The sequence below is a fragment of the Myotis lucifugus genome, unplaced genomic scaffold (assembly GCF_000147115.1).
Source record: "Myotis lucifugus unplaced genomic scaffold, Myoluc2.0 scaffold_108, whole genome shotgun sequence".
Lineage (NCBI taxonomy): Eukaryota > Metazoa > Chordata > Mammalia > Chiroptera > Vespertilionidae > Myotis > Myotis lucifugus.
This window is the reverse complement of record NW_005871156.1, coordinates 1,854,868-1,880,183: the sequence shown is the minus strand read 5'-3', so window position 1 is coordinate 1,880,183 and position 25,316 is coordinate 1,854,868. Positions and strand designations below refer to the sequence as shown.

At 41.9% G+C, this 25,316-nt stretch overlaps 1 protein-coding gene across 3 annotated transcripts; it reads left to right on the top strand.

The window, feature by feature from the left end:
* Positions 1–1,179: 1,179 nt before the first annotated feature.
* PLEK (pleckstrin) lies at positions 1,180–24,779 on the top strand. 3 transcript variants are annotated; one of them, XM_023757451.1, is made up of 10 exons: positions 1,297–1,384; positions 3,249–3,323; positions 11,333–11,488; positions 11,726–11,907; positions 13,466–13,557; positions 14,154–14,338; positions 15,986–16,090; positions 20,722–20,805; positions 21,631–21,700; positions 23,066–24,779. In XM_023757451.1, exons 2-10 carry the CDS (start codon positions 3,306–3,308, stop codon positions 23,200–23,202), a joined length of 1,029 nt encoding a protein of 342 aa, XP_023613219.1. In that variant the 5' UTR covers positions 1,297–1,384; positions 3,249–3,305; the 3' UTR covers positions 23,203–24,779. The 3 variants fall into 3 exon arrangements, with proteins under 3 accessions (XP_006093048.1, XP_023613220.1, XP_023613219.1); XM_006092986.3 differs by lacking the exon at positions 3,249–3,323 and having other exon boundaries at positions 1,180–1,384; XM_023757452.1 differs by lacking the exons at positions 3,249–3,323; positions 11,333–11,488 and having other exon boundaries at positions 1,266–1,384.
* The last annotated feature ends 537 nt before the right edge of the window (positions 24,780–25,316 follow it).

Genomic DNA, 25,316 nt, shown 5'->3' with positions numbered 1-25,316 from the left:
TTTCCTGTGGCTTCTGTAACAGAGTACCACCAACTGCATAGCTAAAACCAGCAGAAGTTTATTGTCTTACAGTTCTGGGGGTTAGAAGTCTGCAATCCAGGTGCTGGCAGGGCCATGTTCTCTATGACTGTTCTAGGGGAGACTCTTGCTTGCTTCTTCTAGGTTCTGGTGCTTGCAGGTGATCCTCGGCATTCCTGGGCTTAAAGATGTATCACTCCAATCACTGCCTCTGTGTCATGTGGCTGTCTGCTCTCTGTGTTTCACTCCTCTTCTAATAAGGGCATTAGTCATATTGGATTAAGGGCCCACCTCCTCCAGTATGACCTCATTTTAGCTAAACTAACTTCATCCCCCAAAATCCTATTTCCAAATAAGATCACTTTATAAGGTACTGGGGGTTAGGACTTCTTTGGAGGGGGAATACAATTCAACCTATAACAAGAATGTTAATAGACATTGCTCAAAAAGAATTCTGTGGTTAAATAAATTTGGGAAACACAAGATTAAACACCGCTACAATAAGACTGTCTGCTGCAGAACTTGAATTTGTTCATTTAAAGGCGAGTCACTAAGCTGAGACTGTAATGTACAATTTCTCAAACATGTTTGAGTACGGATTGCTTTTTTACCAGCCTACTGTTGGGTTAGCATTGTGTGTGTCAAATGGTCCTCAGGCTGATGGGAGGCAGCAGTACCCTGGTAAGATCTCTCCCTTCTTTTCTGGTTCTACCTCTTTCCTGCTCTGTCACCTTGAGACAACTGCTTACTTTTCTGAGCATGAGTTTATTGGTGTTTTCAGATGGAGACAATAGTGAACTTCCCCCTATGGATTTCTTGTAAGGACCACAATAAGTGAGGCTGGCTGAAAAATAGCCGGTAGAGTACTTGGCATAGAAGTGGGCATTCATTTAATAGCAGCTACCTTTGTTATGCTAACCTGTTGGTTGTGAATTTCTTGGAATGTTTATTAAGCATTTCTAGGATCTCAAGAATCATTTCAAAGCCAGGACTTTTTCTACTGAGAAGGTTTTCTTGTTCATTTTTCCTCTTCTTTTGACCATTTTCCTTCTATTTAGGAGAATGATTTTCCTTATGGTTATACAAATTTACAGTCTCCAGCATTAGCATAGAATGGGTTGTTTCTCTCTGCAGTTCCTTATTCTGATCTTCCACCCCAGTGAGGGGAAGAGGATGTGATCATGCGATCGCCAGCCAACGGGAAATTGTGAAAGGGACCTCACCATAGAAAAGCAGCCCACAAGTGCCTCAGCTCTCAGAGGAGGCTGAGCTTCTGAGAGGACTTGTCTGAGAGTGGACCCGGCCGTCTGTTTGTCCATCCAACATGGAACCAAAGCGGATCAGGGAGGGCTACCTGGTGAAAAAGGTAAGCAAGAAGTGCCACCTACACGGGTGTCACTGGAGAGAGGGTTGGGGAGGATAGAGTCCAGTTTGCACTCCCTGTGCACTCGTTTTAGAAATGTTGAATGCTGAACCTATTGGGTTGAACTAGGAGAACATCGCAGCATGTAAATGTCCAGGAGGAAACCAGCACAGGTTCCACTTCATTCTGGTTCTTAAAGGTGAACTTCCCTAGCACAGGTGTCAGCAGAGGTTGAACTCGTGGGGCTGAGAACTCCAGGCTACAGGGTCTGGAAGGCAAAGGTCTAAGCAAAATCAGTATGCTTTTCAAGAGCCACATATGCCTGTTATGACTCAAACTCTTTTGCTGTAGAGGTTATTTGGAGAGATTATTCAGTTGTTATTTAAATTCTAATTCCCCTCCTTTTTATTTTTATTATTTTTTTTGAGGAGAGAGAACAGAAAATGATTAAAGATGAGCTGATATAATAATACTCCAGTTGTAGCTTATTACTTGGGCTTTCTTCTTAGAATTGGTACATTAAAACTCTATCTTTTTTATTGGCCTGAAATCATTCACAATTCTTAGTGAATTTATATAACGTGCCACTAAAGTGGTAGGTAGAGCACCATTTTAAAGATTGGAAAATGAGGACACAAGGGCACTCAGAAATGCTTAGTCTCACTGGTGTGGCATCAGGAAATTGAATTTTGTTAGACTGTTGGTTTGTCTTCTGCTGGTGAGCATATGCCATGTCACTGTGAAACTCTCCAGGATGTTGAGTTCACACTCAGGGCTCATTAGCATCCTGTGGGCAATACACATATAAATAAGTACACTCATACTGTCCCAAGTGAGCTAAGTATGTCAGAAATGAGCTGAATTCGATACGGGCCTTCAGATGAATGCCTACAGTGACTCTTCTAGGTTGTTTGTTGGTTTAACATTTTAGCCAAAACGTTCTACTTACAAGGAGGTTAACCAGGACACATTGCTGCCCGATTCTCTTTTAATTTAAAGCTGGAAGGGACCCTAGATCCTCTGGCTTCATTCCCTCATTAACAGAAGAGGAAATTGAGACCCGGAAGCTGGGTGACTGACTGCCCAAGGTCACATGGCTGTGACAGAGTTGGGGCCAGAAACCCACTCTTTTGAGACCTGAGTTTCTGATTTGTGGCCCTGAGCTCAGTCAGTACACCAGGATTTTCTCAGAGTAAACTTAATCTAAGCTAGGATTTGTAATGCATCTATGGTAGTGAGAGGTATGAGCGGATGGGGGAGACTATGTAAATGCTCAGTTTATATTTTCTCTAGCTGGCCATCTTTTGAAACATCCTTTGGAAAAGACACACATATGTACACAAAGGTGTATGTAGATTCTTTGCAATAGGCACCAATACTCTTTTTGAGAACCAAAATTAATAAATGTTGACTTACTTCTTTCCTGATTGCTTCGGCTAGTATCCTGAGATGAGCCGGTAAATGGAAACATTTTCTGCAAAGTTGTTTTGTTCAAAAATAATTTAAACATCTTGTAATAAAAACTGCTTTAAGTGTGTATTTTCATATTTTAAACTCTATAAATTACAAAAAAAGAAGACTGACTCTTTAGTAAGTGAGTTTGCCCCAGTAGAAAATGGGAATGATAGAGTTAGGGTTATGGACTTAAATTAATAAGTACATAGTTTTTAATTTTTTCAGATCATGGCCTGTAAAAGGCAATCTAGAAAATGTAACAAGAAAGAAAAATAGTGAAATTACATCTTCAGTAATTTCTGCATTTTTCTCTGGGACCTTTTGCACACTCTGTGTTGTAATGTATTAAGATTCCCTAATTTGTCATTTTTAAGAAATGCTTGCTTCAGAAATATTCTCTTGTTGGCTGCAGAACTACCCCAGAAGCCAGAATTTCCTGGGAAGGTGCTGAAGTTCTTAACTTCTTTAGATGTTAAGTTTCACTCAGGTACCTCATATATGGGGGTTAATTATATATAATGGGATATATACTGGTTCCTGGCTTGGTTGCCAAGTTAATAGTGAAGCAAGGACCAAAAAAATCGTTCTCTGGCAAGGCTGTTCGAATCCTTCACTATGGTTTTTGACATTAAAGCATGACAGGCAATAATTTATGAATCTCCCTCCAAGCACATATTTTGTTGTTGTTTGTTTTTTGTTTTTTTTCTCATGCAGTTTCAGATTCGTAGGTGGTAATAAAAATATCTTTCTCCTTATTCTTCTTTTATGAAATAATTTTATTGGAGATAAAGATGTTTGGGGTAAAAAATAATACACTAGGAAAACTCTGGTGCAAGGATTTTGTCAAGTCAGAAATCTTGGGATCGGTAATCAATGGAATGTTTCTGCTTTTCTTTTGTGCAAGGAAACTGCCCACATTTCACAATTCAGGTTTCCTCCTTTTCGCCAGCTAAGATCTTTAAATAGAGCTGATGGTTAAGTAAAGGAAGAAAAATACATAATTCTGTCATTTTGTAGCTTTTTCATTCTAAATAAAACCTGGATTTCCTTGCCTCAGAATCTTGTCACTAAAAAAACAAAAACAAAAAACAACAACAACAACAAAAACAAACAAATAAATACAAAAGTACTTAGAAGCTACTATGGGTCCTAAAAATAATTAATACTTTTCCTCTCACCTTTTAAGTTCTAGCTGGGCTAATAATCAAACCAACAGAGATAGATTAACAGGAGAAAATCAAATTTTAATGCATGTGCATGGGAATTCACATAAGCATGAAAATTCCATAGATAGTGAGTAGACATTGGGCATATATGACATTTTTGAGAAAGCAGAAAAGGAGTGGGAGACCTGGTCTTAGATTTCAGAAGTGAGATTGGCAATTCACAGGTAGTTGAGGAAGAGCACAATATTCATGGCAGGCGAATTCTTTTTAAAAAATATATTTTATTGATTTTTTACAGAGAGGAAGGGAGAGGGATAGAGAGTTAGAAACATCGATGAGAGAGAAACATGGATCAGCTGCCTCCTGCACACCCCCTACTGGGGATGTGCCCACAACCAAGGTACATGCCCTTGACCGGAATTGAACCCGGGACCCTTGAGTCCGCAGGCCGACGCTCTATCCACTGAGCCAAACCGGTTAGGGCGGCAGGCAAATTCTTGCTAGGCAACTCCGAAACAGTGGGGCACTGGGTATCTTAGCTAAGGGGTACCAGCCTGAAGCCCTCCTATTCACCATACTTAATTTGAATTTGGTTAAGGCAGTCTCCTAAGATTCCCTTCCTGGAGTAGGTTTTTCTACCTGAACCTCTTGGAAAGGATAGTAAGGAGAGCTTGAGTTTCTTTCTGAGTCTTTTATTTCTCAGTAACCATCTCAAAATCAATATCCCAAAAAGGCAGCTTCAGGGTGGCAAAACTTTGGTTCCCTTCACTATCATGTAGCAGTCAGTTGTTCTACGAAAAAGATCTCATGCAACCCTAACCACCCTGTACAATAGTGTCCTTGTCCCCATCTTACAGATGAGAAAACGGAGGCTTCACAGGTGAAAGGCCTTGCAAGTCTGAAATGGGGCAGCTGGGGAAAGCAATATAGAGTTCCGCTCAGCCTTATGTGTTGGGTGGCGTAGGTTCTGCTCATGTGCATAAGCATAGCTTTAAAAAAGAGAAAGGAGCAGGTTACGAATTGGACTCTACCAAGTCACATCCCAAACCAACCTCATTCCTGGGAGTTTATGGAGCAAACTGTTGTTGATTGTTTGACAATAATCCCACAGGCACTTCATGTAGCAGAACTGATCCCAATTGTAAGCCTAGAGGTTTGGGTGGTCTTTTAGGCTGGGAGAAAGCACAGGAGTTGGGGTGCCCAAGGACAAGCGGGTTGGACAGGAAAGAAAAGACCCAGTGAGAAGTGTGGTTGTAGGAGGAAAGCCTGGGGTAAAAGAGAGAACAGGAGTCAGGTGTGTTGGCCTAGGACTTTTTTCTCACAGCTACGTTGTCTTCTGGACACAATACCATGAAATAGTTTCCAATGATTTGTACCCATTGATTCCCATCATCTTAATAACGAATGGATGTGGTGCTTGCCTTGCAGCAGGGACAGATTTAAAGCATCAATGCACTTAGTACTTATAACAACACTACAAAGTGGGTGGGTACAACTGTTAGCCTTACTTGACAGATGATGAAAGAGGCTTGCCCAAGGTCACACAGCTATTAGGTGGCATAGCTGGACTGGAACTCAGCAGTGTGGCCTCAGTGTCGCAGAGAGCTGTGCCTAATCGCGTTACATGCAGCCCTCTTGGGCTTGGATTGCAGTGATTTAGATTTCAAAGCACAGTTGTTGTGATGGCTGGTACCCAGGATAACCTTATGCCAGAATGATTTCGCAGAATTGCCTACAAAACTGTGTAATCCCATCTGCCTATATGCAAACCACGTTTGAGCACCTGCTCCAAGTTAGCCACAATACTTAAGCCCTTTAAGTATATTCCACTTAATGTTTACAATAGTGGAAAGTAGTACAATATTACCTTTATTTTACAGGTGAGGAGACTAATGTTTGGAAAAATTAAGTAACTTGCCTATGAGGACTGTCTTCAAATTTGAACCCAAATTCCTAAGATGGAAATCATGCTGTTAAGCACTCAGTACCATTTCTCTGTTGCTTACCCAGTATGATTTTATTGAGAAATTATCCAACCTGGAAGATTTGATTAATGTAAAAAACATATTAGGGAATAGATTGGTTTCCTTGCCTTCAGATAATTTAAATAGGCACAAAGCAACCATTTATCTGGGATTTTATACAAGTGATTTCATGGATCAGGTTGGAACACCAGAAGATACAATTTACAATGCAGCAGAAATAAGGATGTAATTTGATGCAACACCAACTTGAAGTAACACGCCCATGAGTGTGGGAGAATAGGTCATGCCAACTCACAGTTCTGCTTTAGTTAAACACGTAGTTTTGAGCATAAGGTAATTTTCCTTTGAATTCCAGCTGTACGTCAACATATGAAAAGAGAAGTTTGAGGGAAAGGAGAAGTTAAAGGAGGTGTCCTCACTCCCTGGGAAGTGACCTGGGAGGGGTTCTAAACAACATAATAAAGTTGCCCCAACCCACAGCAGTGAGTCGTGGCTTTTTTCAGTGACGCTGTTCATACTCTGCATCCTTCCATTGAACTGGAGGTGTCATTCAAGGTCACTCTCTTCCCCTGTTAGATGGTGAATCATCTAAGAGCAGAGACTGTCTTACTCATTTCCACCCCAACACCCAGGCCAGTGTCTGAAGCACAGGAGTTGCTCTATCATTATTTGTTGAATGAACATGTCTCAAAGAAAGAAACTTGTCTAAATCATAGAAACCAAGGAATTGGGGGTCCATATTACAGTAACTTATAATGTATTAAATTTTTTCCAATGGGGTATTCATTTTTCGGTGATCATGTTAAATATGTGTTAGAACTTTATTTATTTATTTTTGGCTTGTAGGAGAGACCCAAAGGGATATCTTGGAATTGAGGATATCCACAGGGATAGTAAGGACAACAGCCTTTTTGGAATAGATGTGTAGAATCTGAGGGTTGAAAGGAGTATTAAGTATTAAAGTAACTTTTAACTGAATTTTCCACCTGAGGCCGCATTTCTTTTGCTATGCTGTTACCAAGCATGCTTGAATGCCTCTTGTGTCAGAGAACCCACTAATTTAACTTTCTCTCTTAAGTTATGCATAAACTGTATTTTCTGAAACCTCCATGATCGATGACAATGTTTGACACCTTTGAAGACAGTCCTCCTCAGCTCTGCTTGTTCCTTTTTGGGCTAAAACCTACCCAGTTTCTTCAACAATTTCCCCAAAGAGATGCCATCCTGTCCCTCTCTTTTGAACAGGCTCTGGTTTACCTGCAGCCTTGAGGTTTCCTAAACGCAAGGTCGTCCTCCAGGTGCACCTGATAAGCAGGGTTACAGGATATAGGAACTATTTTACTGAGTGCTTACTATGTGCTAGATTCTGCCATTGGGAATCTACATGAATTGTTTTATTTAATCTCCCAATAACGCTGAAAAATACGTAGTAACATTGTCCCCATTTGCCAGATGTAGAAAATGAGGTATAAGAACTTGCTCAAGATCCCATTGGTAGAATGTGGCAGAACTGGGATTTGAGCCTGGACCACCCAGCTCCAGATTTGTGGTCACCTCCTGGTTATGCGCCACTTAAAGTCAGAATATTACTGTCCTCTCTTTAGATCTTATGCTTCTATATGGCCTACAATGACTTTAGGCTTTCATATATATATATGTAAAATTGATTTCAGAGCGGAAAGGGGAGGGAAAGAGAGATAGAAACATCAATGATGAGAGAGAATTATTAATCAGCTGCTTCTGCACACCCCACACTGGGGATCGAGCCTGTGACCTGGGCATGTGCCCTTGGCTGGAATTGAACCCGGGATCCTTCAGTCCGCAGGCCGACACTCTATCCACTGAGCCAAACCAGCTAGGGCACTTTAAGCTTTTTAAAAAATAGTGCACATCAAACTGCTGCTCATAAGGCTCCTTTTTGTCTTCTCATGCCCAGTTCCCCAAATCTTCACCAATATATTTTATAAATCTTTTAAAAAATCTTATCAATGGGCAGAATTATATCTTATTTAATTTTTGTCTCTTTGAGTACTATTGAAGCAGTACATTTTTAAGTCTATTGAGCCTGAGTATTTCTTCTCTTGAGAATGGCCTATTTATATTGTTTGCCCATTTAAGGAGTGTTTCTATACATGTTTAATAATTCTAAAAAGTTCTTAAAAACATGTCAACTTTTAATTATATGACATATTACAAATATCCACATTTTATTTTGCTGTGTTTTTTTAATGCACAAAAGTTCATTTTTTAAAAATATACAGTCAAATATCTCATCCTTTGAGATTTCTTCTTTTGGCATTATGCAATGTGAGACCCTTGTGCACTGAATTATACCAGTCCCATGATGATCAACAGCTGTTCCCTGGGAAACATTAATAAACCTAATTCAGCATCTAAAACCCACCCATTGTACATTGTAGGGATTTTCTTCTATAATGACAAAAGGTATTACAGAAAAATACAAATAATACCTCACCCCTCAATACTTCAGACATATGATATATATAACATATTATATAAAATTATAACCATGATTTTATGTATAGCTAGCTAAGTAGCCTGAAAAAAATGATTTAGGTTCCAGAATTACTCAAAGATACATAGGAACCGAAATAAAGATGGCATCTGAGGGGAAGTAGAAAGAGCATAAAATTGGGAATCAAGAGACCTGGATTCCAGTTCCACATGTGCTGGTCAGGTGTCATGTGCCCTGGACATTCCAGGATCACACTGCCCGGTTTGCTCTTGGGTGAGTGCCAAGAGGGTTGGGGACAGGAAGGGGTCAGTACAGTGGTAGTGGGGAGGAGGTGCTGTCGGTTTACTGCAGTGAGAAGCTGGTGGCTGTAGCAATGGCTAGGAGAAGAGAGATCACCTGTCATTCCATCATCCTAACCCAGCTAACCCCAACCAAGCCTGGAAGAAACTTTCCACTCTACGAGGCTGGTCTCATTTCCCTTGTTTTACAGAGGATCAGCCTTCTCAGTGTGCCTAATGGCCCTGAATCCCAAATGACACATCCTGCTCTGAGAACTGACAGACCCCTGAGGCTACATTTGAATTAGGAGTAGCTTTACTTTAATTGCCTACAGGAGGAATGCAGTGCTGGCTGACCTCTCCCAATTTATCCCAATACTAAGGTCAAAACTGCTGAGTGATTGTGGCAGTTATTCATCTCTGAGGGGCCTGAGGTAGAATATACAATTTTAGACATGAAAGGTATTCAGCGTCATTTAGTCCAACTTTTTGCTCCTAGCTCTCTGAGTATCGCTTTTATTATTTTCATTATTTTATACACCTGTTTCTATGTTTCCCTGAAAGTATAACCTAGATTTTACTATATAGTAGTGTCTTCTGTTGTTCATTTATTTATTAATTTTCCCCAATTATTTTGAAAAATTTTAAAACCCACAGAGAAATGAGAAAATGAGTACGACTACCTGTATACTATTTATTGTTAACACAGGTCCGCACTTGCTTTATTGCTTTATCTCTCATATTTCTGTATTTCTATGTAAATATACACACAGATTTCATGAGAATAAGCTGCGGACATCATGCTACCTCACTCCTCAGTAATTCAACATATATCTCTTAAGAATTAGGACATTTTCCAGTTTGATGTGCCATCTTGCACTCCTGCCCACCACATATAGGGATTCCAGTTACCATCCTTGCCAAGTCTTGCTCTTCTTAATTTTTGTAAATGTTAGATATTCTAATGACGTGTAGAAGTATCTCACTGTGCTTTAAATCTGCATTTTCCTAGTGAATAATGATGCCAAACATCATTTCAGATACTTTTTTGATAACCTCTTTTTAAAATATATATTGATTTCAGAGATGAAGTGGGGGGGAGAGAAAGAGAGATAAAAAACATCAATGATGAAAGAGGGGAGGGGAGAGAAAGAGAGATAAAAAACATCAATGATGAAAGAGAATCATTGATCGGCTGCCTCCTGCATGCCCCCTACTAGGGATCAAGCCTGCAACTCAAGCATGTGCCCTGCCAGCGAATTGAACCCTGACCTCCTGGTTCATAGGCTGACATTCAACCACGGAGCTGGGCTGGATAACCTCTTCAGTGAAATGCCTCTTGCAGTCTTTTTCCCATTTAAAAAATAGATTTTATTTTTCTTATTGATTTGCAGGAACTCTTTATATTCTGGATATAAGTTTCTCTCAGATAGATGTAAAGCAGAAAGACATTTAACTGAAATTATTTCCTGTGTTTGCAGTGTCTGACCTTCCCCATTTTTTAAGAAAGGAAAACAGTCTAGTGTTAGTATGGATAGTCATTCTGCCTGTGCAAAAAAGAGATAGTGGGTTCTAATTTTAAAAGTTCTTTTAGTAACTAAAGTAAAGGAAACACTTGGACAAGCAAAATGATACAAAACGATAGTCCCACAAGTACTTAACCTTTTTGCATAAATAGACTTCCTTTTGGGCAACTGACCTTAATATAGAGGCTCTTTGCATTTGAAGATAAGCCGCAAGGTCTTCTGGGAGCTGGATGATAATTCTATTTTGTGGAAGTCATGACAGGGTGACCTCATGGGTCCAATGGTGAGAGGCAAAGAACCTTATTTTCCCCAACTCTCCCAAAATATAGACAAAAAAGAGAGACTTCTTTGATTTAGTCAGAACAGTTAATGTACTGCTACAGTTGACATTAGTCCAAACTGAAAACTTTTCCAGTAAAGATCTTCCTAAAAGCATGGACGGCAACATTCTGGCATTACAGACCATTTTTCAAGGGATTTTCATACAACTTAGCCATCCTGAACGCAAGGCTGCTGTCTGAGTTTCTTCTTGACATTCACATTCAGATAAAATCTTAGACCACAGGATGGAAGAAACTGCAGCTAGCAGCCACCTTTATGGCCTCCACACCTGAGGCAAACACAGCTGTTGGATCATGTCACTTTCCCCATGAGTCCGGCCTCAGGCATCGGCTGCTATTCAGTCTGTGCTGGCACTTGAGATAGAATCTATTTGCCATCCCTGAGTTGAACTGAACACAATGGGCAGGGGTGGGAGCAGAAAGCCAGCCTGAAATGCACAGGAAGAAGAGTAGAGATCCATCCCATATTCCCTTGGTAATGACCCATGAGAGGCTTATGGCCGATTATGGACATGCATACAGTTTATCTTAAAAATATTTTTTTAAAGTTCCAGAAGAATGGCAGTCCCTTCTCCCTTGAAGGCTGCTTGCCTAGCACCCTGATCACACAAATGTGGGTCACCTGAGTCCACACTGGTCAACAGTAGGCTATTTACCAAGTCCTACCTCATCTATAGAACAATTTTAGAAAATATTGTTACATGACTTTTTGTTGTCATTACAGGGGAGTGTGTTCAACACCTGGAAACCCATGTGGGTTGTATTGTTAGAAGATGGAATTGAATTCTATAAGAAGAAAAGTGACAATAGCCCCAAAGGAATGATTCCCCTGAAAGGAAGCACTCTGACTAGTCCCTGTCAGGACTTCGGCAAAAGGATGGTGAGTGGACATTAATAGCCACAATGAATAGTTGGTCAGACACTGACCTTTGAGCCTGTGCATAGCCTACAGTATGACTGGTTCCCCCCAGACTAGTTCCCTCACCACTACCCTGGGCATTTGGGTCTCTCTTGGCCAAGTACTTCCAGGACAGGGTTGGCTCAACTGCTGTGCTTCATAAGGGACCTCAGCCCCTTGAAAAGAGTGATTCCTAATGGCATGTATTTTTATTTTTAGTTTGTGTTTAAGATCACTACAACCAAACAGCAGGACCACTTCTTCCAGGCAGCCTTCCTGGAAGAGAGAGATGGCTGGGTTCGAGACATCAAGAAGGCCATTAAGTGCATTGAAGGAGGCCAGAAGTTTGCGAGGAAATCCACCAGGAGATCTATTCGACTTCCAGAAACCGTTGACTTAGGGTGATTTTCTGTGTTTGCTTCCTTCTACCCCTTCTTTTTTCCCCTTTGAGGAGATGTTCCAGGGCTTGCTTTGGTCACCTCTGAAGGCTATATTCACCCTTCCAGGCCGATACTGGCTCTTGGTGTACTAAGATGTTTACCTGGATCTGAAGGAGTGATCATGGCTTCTCCAAGGCCTAGCAGCTGAGGAGACGAAGCTACTAGAATATAGATTCCCTCATTTTGGAAAACCTTGGAGAAGAAACCTTGGCAAAGAAAGAGATCCAAAGAAATAGAGACAGAGAGATAGAACTTATTGCATTTATGAAGTAGCCATAATAAGCTAGTCTTTAAAGAATGCTCCAGGATGTCTGGGTAGGGAGGAAAAGGCAGGGGGTCTGCATCCAAGTATGCAAGGTCTTGAGTTCAAGTGCATATATTCACACTGTCAGCCAGGACAAGTCAAGGGGAACACCCATCCTGGGCAGAAACCCTGGCCTGGTTTAATGTCCTGTGACGTTGGCTGGCTTGGAATTGCAGGTGATAGTTGTTGTCTAAAGGTTGTTAGAGGCTCACAGGAAAATTCAGCCCCTGACAGGAACAGGGCTCCTTTCTTTCTGCATGTTTTATATCTCCTTCTATCACATGAGCTTTTTTTTTTTTTTTCTAGAAGAATCATTGCTTCCTGATAGTTTTGCATCTATGTCGAGTATAACCTGAAATAGGAGCCCAGTCAGAAAGTATTCCATGTTGGCTGATAAAAATGTTCAAGAAGGGTTCTGTTTACACAATGTGGTTGTCCCTGAGAGGGACCAAAGACAAACCCTTTCAGCAGCCTACCACAGGACTTGGCATGTCACAGGAGTTTAAGTTTGTACAGTGAACTTGGGGATACTTAGAATCTTCTCTCACCAGCAAAACTTTTGGGTAAAGACCCAAGAGCAGGCTCCTGGTCTAGTGCAGCTGCTGGCTGGGGGCATCAGGTGACCACATTTCTGGCCATGACTGTCAGAACTAAGTGGGAATGGTGTTTGTGCTATATGGAACCACATGATACATGAAAGGGGCTTTCTGGTTACTTGCTGGCAGTTTCTCTTATAAGGCTATCTTGAGTTTATTACTTCAAGGACAAAAATGAGAATTTCTCACTATTTTGCCTTGTCTCATAATAGAATAGGAGATAAGTTTAGCTAAAACATTCGCTTTCTTGGAGGCAATGTCTAGTCTAGATGGTCTCTTAATGACACATGAAGGACTGGGATGTGAAAATCAAGGGACCTTGAAGATTAGAGTGGAAAACTGGCCCTGAGAACCTTAGTTTTTGCCACCTAACTTTCTCTCTCAGGCATTGGGACTTAAATCAACAAAGAGCTCAATGAATTTAAGAACTAATAATTATCTCCCTGCTGCAAATATCAACTCCCCCCTTTAACTACTTGTGTTCTGGTGGGGAGATTAGGCACAGGGGCCACCTGGGAGGGGAGAAGCTTGTGTTCTTGGCCAGCTCCTCAAAGTCCCTGTGAGGACTTGCCATTCTGAAATGCTCCCCACTCATCCATCTGTTTTCATCTCTGTGCAGGGCTCTGTATTTGTCCATGAAAGACACGGAAAAAGGAATAAAAGAGCTGAACCTAGAGAAGGACAAGAAGATTTTTAATCACTGCTTCACAGGTAAAAGGCCTTGGAAGTCTGATATGGGGCAGCTGGGGAAGGCAATATGGAGTTCCCGCTCAGCCTTATGTGTGGGGTGGGGCGTGTGTAGCAGGCTGGGTAGACGGGGTCATAGGAGGATGACTGGTGAACATGAGAATTGAACTTCTCCAGCATGGACATAAAATGAAGGGTGGAAAAGAACTTTGTTGTCCAAGATATTGTTTTGGAAATGCCAGCTATATCAATCAAAGAGTCATTTTTTTCTCCCCCAAAAATGGTATTATGTTAAAATAGACACAGAGCTGAATAAAAGAATAGACAGGAATCAAGATATATAAGACTTTAGTGCAAGTGGGTAAAGAACTATTTCTTTAATGATGCATTGCTTCTTAAAGAACTTACAGATTTAAGAAAAGAGAAACAAAACAAAACCCTTTACATAGTTCCGTTTGTTTCCGGGTAGCTATCCCACTGATTTTGTTTTTCCTTCCTGGAATAACAGGGAAGATGAGACAAGTCAGACACGTGGGTGCTCTGGGGCTTTCCAGAGGCGATGGTCAGTGGTTTGTTCTTTGATTAGGAGAGTTAACCTTCCCTCTGATGGCTCCATCCAGGTAACTGTGTCATCGACTGGCTGCTCTCCAACAAGTCTGTTCGGAATCGCCAGGAAGGCCTCATGATCGCCTCCTCACTGCTCAACGAAGGGTACCTGCAGCCTGCTGGAGACCTGTCCAAGAACGCAGTGGATGGGACTGCTGAAAATGCTTTCCTGGACAACCCTGATGCCTTCTACTACTTTGTAAGTGAGAGAAGCTACCTAGCTACTCTTCCTGTAATGGAGACTGCTCTGGGCAGATTCGAGGCTGGGCCACCCACATGTGTGAAAGAGAGGCCCAGCCCTCTACCCAGAGGTGTTAGCTGTTCTTGACTTGACAGCTGCCCCCCAGCTCAATGCCTGCCACATCCAAGTGAGTCAGTTTAAAGGAAAATATTGTTTACTTGAGTAGTTTGCTTTAAAGTGACTTTTAAAGCTTTTCATCTATTCTTATTCTAAGCAATAATTCATTTATGAAAACAAAGAGGATAGAGCAATGAAAAAAAAATTGCAGCCTGCATGGAGCTGCCTTTCTAGAGGAGATCCATAAAATCACATTATGCTGATTGTATATTTTCTCAAATATACATTCAAATATTCAATTTAATGCAAAATGTATGCATTGGCACTCCCTCCCTCAGTCATCTGTGTTACCACAGATGGGGAAACACGGGATGTTACACAATGTGGACCTAAACCTGGGCCACGTGAGAAACCCTGCAACATTGAACTTCCAGGGGAGTTTTGGCAGTTTTGTTTCTATTTGGGGTCAGAGCACAGAAGTTAGGAAGCTACTTAAGAGCCTTTTATAAAAATGATGTGAATGTCCCCGGGAGAGTTTCATTTCACTTTGGGGGAAGTTCCGTTGTCAGCATACATATTTTTAAGACCTCTAATTTGGCTGCTTATAGCCATTTAAATGTGGGATTCTAAAAATATCCAGCCACAAGGTCCAGGCCAGGCTTATTTCCTGTTTAATGTGTTACTGAGTCCAGGGTATTGGGCTAGAACTTCTTAAGTCCTCCCCATTGAAGGTCTTAAAAAGTGGCTCCTCTTTCTCTGTATGCTTCATTGCTTGCTTATAGCTGAGCAAGGCCCAGTTCCCTGCTGACCTCAGGGGTTGAGGCTGGGCACCTGCTCTTGGTCTTCTCAAAGTAGAAGAGGGCTGAGTGGCAGAGATCATAGTGGAGGTCTTGTTGTGCAATGTCTTATAAAGTAGCCAACTCTACTTTTTAGGATGTGGCTTTGAGATCGGAAATGAAGGAAGGCTTTGAAGGAAGAAATGTGCTGAGCTAGACTTAAAATATGTGTAGCATGGGGAACCCAAGAAAATGAAAGGATATCAGCAAGATCACATGAGTGGAAGGAGAGGAAGAGCATCTAGATTCTAGAAACAAGATTAAGGGGGAGGGGAAATGAGATAACCAAGGACAGCCTTAATTTTTTATTGTTTATTTTATTTATTTATATATTTTTAAAAATAAATCTTTATTGTTGAAAGTATTACGTATGTCCTCATTTTCCCCCATTGACCCCCTCCAGCCCACCCCCTCTGCCCCAGGCCTTGACCACTCGATTGTCTGTATCCATGGGTTATGCATGTATGCATACAAGGTCTTTGGTTGATTACCCGCCCCCCTTTCCCTCCGAGATCCAAGGACAGCCTTTAAAGTTCAGGTTGGGATATGAGCCTTTGGAGGAGAAGAAGGAGCCTACGCCAGTGGCTGGAAGTGGTGCAGGGTGTGTGTGTGTGTGTGTGTGTGTGTGTGTGTGTGTGTGTGTGTAAAGATGGTACACATAGCAATATGCCTAAGACTGGTAAAATAAACTTGCTATTTCCTTTCCCAATAGCCAGACAGTGGGTTCTTCTGTGAAGAGAATTCCAGTGATGATGATATAATTCTGAAAGAAGAATTCAGAGGGGTCATTATCAAGCAAGGATGTTTACTGAAGCAGGTGAGTGGCCACTACTGTTCCCTTTTAGCCTTTCCCTCTTCTCAGGTTCTTTTCGTTTCTAAACCACCAAATGGTATTTCATTTGGCTGATAGTCAACCAGTAAATGAAACCAGCAGACTGAGATGGACAAATAGCTTGGTAAATGGTCAAAGTGGCATTAGGACAGGAGGACCGAGGCAGGCAGGCAGAAGATGCACCTCGAAAAAAGGAAACTCTTTTATCAATATCATGGGAAAAAGAGATGTTTCAAAAAATTATTGATCTTTAATTAGCTGGAAGAAATCAGTTGCCTAAGAGATGGCATGGAAAAGACAGATATTTCATAATACAAATACTTCCATTTGCTTATCCCTCCCCCTCCACTTGCCCCCAAAGTAACCAGGAAACAGGAATAAGCCACACCCAGAGGAGGAACATTATATATGCTTGAGAGCAAGTAAGTGCCATTCCAGCCTGTGGGAAGGACATAGTGAAACCAAATCCAGGGCATGCCTGAGGCCAACTCTGCAGAAGCAGCAGACGAAGGTCAAATCCAGTGAGAGGGCATGGACTCAGTCCTGGGGGGAAGTCATGTGCAGTTCCCAAGTGTCTGCAGGTATAGGCTAGCATTAGACTGGGAGGCAAGGGCTAGGTGAGCTGAAGAGCTGTACTTAGTTACCATCTGCCAAGGCATGAGATGCCAAGAGTTAAGGGCTGGGGCGAGCGAGAAAGCCGGGGCCAGCACCTGGTAGAGGCAGAAGCAACAGGAAGACATGGGAATATCAGGATGAAATCAACTGATACTAGCACATGGTGTCACAGAAGCAAAAGCTGCTTGATGAAGCCAAGGTTTTGCCCTTCTGGTTGTGTTGTGAGCTGTCTTACAGGCACTGCTCAGCATGTAACAGGGAGAATCTGGTTGCTGTAAGGAGATTTTTGTGCACTGTCTATAGGCCCTGTGGGACGGAGATTTGACTTACCTCGAAATGGACCCCTGAACTTTTAGGGCAAAGAAGGGAGAACCAATGTTGAGTATATATTTACTTTTAGAAAGAAGGGATTTGGGCTGGTTGAAATTAGGTATAGATGTGGATTCCGAGTTTCACTAGGGGAAGTGGGGCATTAGTGTGGTAAACTACCTTAACATCAGGGTCCTAAGAAATAATACAGCAAGGATTTAGAAAGATTTCACAGACTCTTGTAATGACTTTTATGACAGGGTGACCAGTGACTAGATTAAAGGAAAATCATAGGAGCAAGGCCAGCCTTATATAGGGAAGATGGACAGTTTGCCCATTGCTGGCTTCCTCTTTAGTTTAATCCTGGCTCTTTGATTACAGGTGCTGGTAGGTGGCCGTTAAGACAAGAGTTCCTTAGGAGGGAATTTCATTATTTTCTTACGTTGTTGATTCCTTGTAGAATTCTGTATTATTATCGGCCATTAATGACTGTTCTTGAATTAGTTGACCTGAGAAGCCCTAGTCTAGAGAGGAGCCCTGAGAAAACTGAACGTGAGGGTTGAAAAGGGCTGAACGAAGTCTGAGCTGGACTGCATAAGTACCCCAATGCAGGCCCTGGAGCAGAAATCCTCAAACTACGGCCCGTGGGCCACATGCAAATACAAATATTGTATTTGTTCCCGTTTTGTTTTTTTACTTCAAAATAAGATATGTGCAGTGTGCATAGGAATTTGTTCATAGTTTTTTTTTAAAACTATAGTCCAGCCCTCCAATGGTCTGAGGGACAGTGAACTGGCCCCCTGTTTAAAAAGTTTGGGGACCCCTGCCCTGGAGGGTCAAAAACTGGCTGAGGGTAATGGGTGCTTGAATGCCTGTTGAAGACAGTGGGGACCAGAGTAGACGTGCTTCCATGTTTTCCTTCGCCTGCCTTTACTGGGCCTTTGCTAGCTACCGTTTAGCCTTAGCTAGCCCAGTTGATGCACACTCTACTCCTCCAGGGACCTGTTAAAATTGCATGCCAGGCCAATTAGATTAGAGTCTCTGGACTTTATAGCTCCCATTGGTGTGTGGCCAGGCTGAAACCCACAGAGCTAGCCTTTTACCTAAAAGCTAATTTATCCTATTATCAGAACACTACTATTTAAAGAGCCATCCTTATAAACCTCCTTTAAACATAAACAAAACAGAAATCTATGTGCATTCAGGAATTTTTTTCTTTTATAATATTCTTTCCTCTCTTTTTTTGGAGGCAGGTGGGGAAAAGAACAAAAACCTCTTCTATTTGAATTGACAGCCCCCTTTAATGTTTCCATCCTCTTAGTTCAGTGGTTTATATCAGAGTCATCTGAGGGAATTTTAAAAATGTCCTCTTTAAGTGGCACAAAAACTAACCCATCCTGTGTCTGCTGCTAGGAGTTAGCGACCACTAACCTGCATAGAATGCTGATCTTGAAAAAGGACACCTGTGCTCCACCCCTTAAATGGTGAAGAAGCAGTGTCCAACTGGAGGTCAGGCCCTTTCCTCCCCATCTTTTCCTCCCCACTTCTCTTATCCCAGAGGAAATAATTCTACTTGGGGGAATGTAACAAATTCGAGGACAAATGAGGTTGGATTATATTCAATATAATCTTTTTAAATATAATTCATTCTGTTGTGACAATGGATAAAATATCTGGTTTCTCAACCAATGTAGATTTTGATGAGGAAGGACAATGTGTTATGCGTGTATGTTTTTCTCATATCTGCTGCAGAATTCAGCATCCTTCTTGGTCTATAATAGGCAAAAAACATTTGTAGGATGAATTAAATAAAATGTAAGTAGATTACTTTGACAGATCAGCAATACTTCTTGGAAGCCCTAGGCACCCATGCATTCCTTAAAATCCCTCAGAAAATGCTCATCAGATGAAAGATGTCCAGGCAGAACATCAAACTCTTCAACTTGTCACATTGTGATGCCAGTGAGGGCTTAAAGGGATGTGGTGGTGGCCAGGGTTGGCTGATTTCACATCTTCCTGCTACCTTCCTCTTCCATTGACTCATGAGAAGTTGGTATTCACCAAGTCATTTCACAGGAGGATATGCCACATACACAGATCAGGATAAAACGATGTGGGCAGAAACTTTAGTGTCCACATTTTATGGGCAACATCAATTAAGGCAAAGAGCAGAAATTCATAAGAAGAACTTTAGAAGTTGATGCTTTGCAAAAGCCATTCTGAACGTGAAATAGCAGATAGAAATATTCTGTATTCTCCCATATGACTTCATAGAGTTCCTGGCTTCAACCTTCATGCCAGTAAAAGACTCTTTTGACATGAGCTCCTTGACCAAATGATTGGCCAAATAACTTAGACCCATTCTTGAAAGCTCCCTTTAAACTCCTCTGACCTGGAATTATGGCACTGTTTGCTAAAATTGTAAATGTCTCATTGCTTTCTATACGCACACAATGAAAAAATGTTGGGAAATTCATTTATGTGCCTGTCATGTGTGGAGTGTTAGAGAACAACATCCTTTGTACTGGCAAGATAGAAACGCCATATCTTTTAATCTAATACAGTATTTTTTGGCTTCTGAGTTATTCAAGTCATTTGAATTTCTGTGGGAAAGCATGCCATCAGTTTTATCATGACATTTTAATAAAATGCTATAAGCTAATTGAAATAACTGGGTAATTCAAGGCAATAGACATGAAGCACTCCCCTGTGCTAGGCATAGTGCTGGGCATTGGAGGACCAAAGACAAACAAGACACAAATTCTGCCCTTAAAACCCACAGTCCGAACAGTGTCAGTGTGTAATTCTATTGGAAAAGGCCAAGTCCTATTCTTCCTTCTCATCATGTCTGGCACAGCAGCGATTCCTTCCCATTCCCTTTGCTGCTATCTGTTGTTAGGCCCTGATAATTTTATGCCTGAATTGTTGCAATCATTTCTTAATGACTTTCTTTTTACCTTATTATCTTGCCCCTGGTTTATCTTTAATTTAACCAGCTAGTTCATTCTGTATGTTGTCACCACATCAATCTTCCTAAAATGTGTTTGTAATCTTTTTACTTCTGACTCAGCAACAACCCCACCTTTTATTTTTACTAAATCTCTTTCCACTTTTCCAACCTTGACTGGACTGTTCCTCATGACCCCTGCCTTCTAGTCTGACTGCTCTTACTGCTGTTTTGTTGTCAATTGTCTTCTTACCTACCCTTTTCTCACCCATGTGGATAGGCATAGGTCTTTATAAGACTTTCTTTGACATCCAAACCCCAAATTACATATCTCTCATTTAATTTTTTTCAAATCCATTATCTATACCAACTATTTGATACTTTATTTTCCCACATAGACTATAAACTCTCTGAAGAGAAGGGACATGTCTTAAATTAAATCTCTTTATAGCCCCCACATTACCTAACATAGTACATTGCACATACAGAGTACTGTTTTGTATAATATCAAGTTGGAAGGCAATCTTAGCAATAATTTAATCTATAGTTTAATGATATCCAAATTGTTCATGGGCCACCGTGCTAACTCTCTGACAAAGATCTGAGTTGGGACCTGGTTCTCCTAGAATTAGTATTTCATCTTTTTTTTTTTCCAATTCAGCCAAGATTTATTTTGCAGGTGCTATATATACAGAGCGATGCCAAGAACTCATCATTCCTTTTCTTATGTTGTTCCTGGATATAGGGGCATCGGAGGAAGAACTGGAAAGTGAGGAAGTTCATTCTGAGAGAAGACCCTGCATATCTGCACTACTATGACCCAGCTGGGGTGAGATTCTGTGGCCAATAAGCCCATCCTACTGGAAGCCGCCACTGCATCTGCTCATGGGGCTTTCCACTCCCACTTCTGCTCTGCTGATATCCCCTTCCCCTCTTCGCCCTCCCACTTTTGTTTTTCTGCCACCTGTCTCTATGGTTTTCTACCTCCTCTTATTTGCAAAGATTTGAGATCGTAGGCTTTGAGGCATAAGCTCAGGGATGGAAGAAAATATCACTAAATTATCATTTATTAGTCAACTCAACAGAATTTGTTTTATTTTCCCTAATCTAATATTTTCAGAGGGATTCAACCAGTTCAACACTTTGTTCCTGGTTTAATATGCAAACAAGTGTTAGTTTCTCTTTCAGGCCAACTTGGATGAAAGCATTGTTTAAATCTAGGCGCTTAGACTGTTGAGTATTGAAGGGGGCTTTTCCTCAATGAAATGAGCCAACTCTGAAGTGTAAAGACACCTCCATCTGGGTTGGGTCCCCAAACTCTTTGATTCTCTCCCATGAGGGTTAGTTGCATGGGGCCAAGAGCTCCGGAAACATGCAGTTCTCTTGTGGGACATGATGATTCAGCCTTTCCACCTCCCCTCCCACTTTCTCCAGATATGAAGCTAAGATTGACTTGTGTCTCCTCACCCCATCTCCCCGGGTGAGGTGGTGGGTGGGGGACTTGGAAGGGGTGTCTTTTAATTTCCTTCCGCTCTTATCTATTTTGGGGGGCCCTGATCTATACCAGAATGAGTGTGTGGCTTTGCACTGACAGGTAAGTTATATCCATACCCTGTACTTTGGAAACATAACGAAGGACTCCTCTCTCCTCTAGGGGGAAGATCCCCTGGGAGCAATTCATTTGCGAGGCTGTGTGGTGACCTCAGTGGAGAGCAACCCAGATGGTAAGAATGAATTTTTGTTTGAGAGCGGTGTATCTACTTAGGTTCCCTTTCCACTCATGGGCATCCTGAGCCAACAATTATCAATCATTCGATTAATCAGGCATAAGCATGAATGAAATTCTGTTTAAAAATCTGGGAGAAGCCAAGAGCTATTCTTTCCCAACTTCTGCCCTGGCTCTGTGGGTCTTGGGGAGTTAGAGAGATTTTGTGGATGCTTTGGGTAAATCAATGAGCAATGCTGAGAAAAATTCTTCACATTAGAACTGGCTTAAGTGGAGAAACTTGTTACCTCCTGATGCGTGTAACTGAGCCATGACATTCCTTAATGGGAGCCTTTTACATACCAGGAAATCTCCCACAACCCAAAGAACATTTGCAGTGTGTGGAAGGTGTGCCTGGGTTATCGTTAGGTCTCTGCTAGTTGGTTAGCGGCATGGCCTTGAGTGAATCACCTAAATAATCTGGGTCTTAGTTCTTCCTCTGAGAATGAGAGGTTTGCACCAGATGACCTCCGAGTCCCAGATCACAAGTCTATGATGTGGTGCATGGAATAAGCATGTTGGTGTAGATTGACTTCTCAGGTGTGGGGAGGGGTGGTATCACTGTGGAGGTGTGGTTTGGACATCCAAACCTTGATTTTATCTGGTTGTTTTGGGTTTATGATGTTATAGAGATAGACAGAAAAACACTACAGTTGCATAAGCCTAGATTTTTTCCCCCCCTACCCCTGCTTACTCCCTTCACCCCATAGAATTCTGCTTTAGTTTTGGGGTAGGGAGCATCTTGCTTTTTGATTTGAGGTGGAGATTTTAAGCCTTGTCACAGTATTGGCCAGTTTACTGCCTCCAATCTTTCAGCAGAGACTCTAACTTAGCCCTTGACAAAATAAGTTCAGGCTAGTCTGGTGGTACTGGCGGTAGGCCTGGCTATCTATTTATTTATTCACTTATTTATTTATAAATTTAAAAATGTATTAGGGTCAGCCCTTGATTTATATTATGAGTAGAGGAAATATTCATTAGACACTATTAGAGGTTACTTACTACTCGTATGCAAAAGTGAGAAATTCAGTTTGTAAAAGAAAACGTTTCTCCTTGAGTGTTTCAACTTATTTCTTAAATACACACACACACACACACACACACACACACACACACGATCATACTATGTACCTGTCCATATAAATACTATCTATAGTTATACAATAAATATATATGATCATACAATGATGGTAAGTTTGAAAACCACATATTTGATTTTCTTAGGACACTCAGGAAAAGGGATTTCCTTCCTTGCAGAAGGAGGGTGAGCTAGGTGGCCTCTCTGATGCCCATGGACACTGTCATTCCTGTTTTCTTTCACCAGCCAAGAAAAGTGAAGAAGAGAACCTGTTTGAGATCATCACGGCCGATGAAGTTCATTATTTCTTGCAAGCGGCCACCCCCAAGGAGCGCACCGAGTGGATCAAAGCCATCCAGGTGGCCTCCCGGACTGGGAAGTGAGGACACACCTGCAGCTCCTCCTCACCCTCCAGAGGGAACCCCCCAAATAAGCTCAGTCCAGGATCTATTCACTTCTGGAGACACATCAACAAGAAAGGGCCCAGGGCTGGGAACTTTTCACCTGCGGGGATTCTAAATGTAACTAACCACATGCCAGGCAATGTGCACCTGCACCCCACTGTATGGCTCACTGCAGTCTCTGCTACTCTTCGTGTCCCCCAAGCAGATATACCAAGCTATGTGGAGTTGGCACACAGCTTAATCTCTCAGGCCCCTGGTTCCTCTTCTGGAAAATGAAGTGAAAGCCTTGAGGTCCTCCCTAGCTTAAAACCCCAAAGCCCCATGATTCTAACACCCCCCGCTCCCTGTCATCCAGCTGCTGTCCCTTCTTGACTAAGTCTTGGTCTTCAGAACCCGAAACAGCTCTTCCCTTTATAATCCTTGCAACCTGTACTAAGAGGACTAGGCACAAACCACGTTTGTTCTTTTCCACTTCCTTCCGTTGCCCTTGGCCACAAGATTATGTATCAAAATGAAGAAGACCTCTTTTCTTCCTCCCTCCCTCTACCCAGAAACGTCCTGAGAGCCAGCAGTGCAGCGGTGGCTTTCAGGGTGAAGCCTTCGTTCACGCACTAGAGCCTGGAAGGTTATCATGTCTTCTGCGAAAAAGACCCAGGGAGGCCTGGAGTAGCCGAGGTCTTTTCCATGCCTTAAAGCCACTCAGAGCAGGTGTTTTCCACTCCCACTCGAGGCTGGTCTGAGAGGGCCTACCTTTGTTTCTTTCAGGAGCATTTCTCTATCATTTATTACCATTAGGATGGGGAACTCCACATCTTTGAGATTGTTTTTTTTGAGTGTTTGCAGGAAAAAAAGTCACCATATGGGTTCCCTTCCTGGTTTCTCTCCATGGGTGCAAGGCCTGGACAGCTGCCTGGTAATGTGTGCCTCCAACCCCAGCTCCAGGGTGCAGGGGCTGGACCGCAGGCAGGCAGACGGGGTGATGGGTTCATATAAAGACAGCACTGAAGGGACAGAGCTGGAGGTGGCGGTCAACATGGTTTGGTGCTTTCAGTTCTGTGGTGAGTGACACTGTGGTTGTGCCTGAGCTTTAAGCATCAGCTGTAGCAACTCCTGCTGGGCCTCATGGACCCACTTTCAACCAGACTGATCTGACCTTGATTCAAATCAGGGACCGGTTTCCAAATTTTGTTCGTGTCTACTCACTGGTGATCCTAATCCAAAACTGAGAGATAAACCGGGGTGTGTTCGAAGGTGTATTTCCCAATTTCAGATTTTTAATTCTAAGGCCCCAGTGAAGAAAGGAGAGTAGAAAATTCTTCCTAATTGTATCAACTCTCTTCCCTCCCCCAATTTCACACAATATCCATGAGGCTATTCCTAGTCCCAGATTGTTTTAGCAAAGGCCTTCGGGCAAAAGACTACCTTTCTTCTGATTCTGTGGTAAACTGTTTTCTTAGAACAAGCACAGTAGTTTTTCGATATTCAGTGTTAAAAGTATTTATTAATATGGAATCCACGTTATGTTTTCAAATAAATATGACTGTGTTTAGTGTCTTTTGGATGTGATAACTCTGATGTTTTGCCTCGCATTAACGACTCTCCTTTTCTACAACCCACTTCCATTTTCTGAGGACAATACCATCTATAATCTCTCAAGTTATCCCGATGACTCTATGATTTCAAAGTCAGTCTGTTCTGGGAATAATAAAAATAGGGGGCAATAAAGATAAACCATAAGCCTGGTTCACTAATTTTTAATTTATGAGACCTTGATTATAATGTTCAGGCAAACAAGAGTCCACAAATGGCCATTAGCTATTAAGGATGCAGAAAACTATTTGCATCAGGGAAAAATAAGTTTCCTACAGGAGGGCTGCTGTGTGTGGTTGAGCAGATGTGTGCTGCTCAACCCCAGGAGGCACTATTCAGACCGGAGTCTAGGTGACTGGCGCCCCTAGGATTTTCATTACACAATCTGCATATTTGGATACAGCCGTCTGCAGAGAATGCAAAGTGTTATCATGGTTATAATGGCTTCCTCACACAGCAACTCGTTCTTCCTGTTGGAACAAAGGGGTCACTTTTCAAAGTCG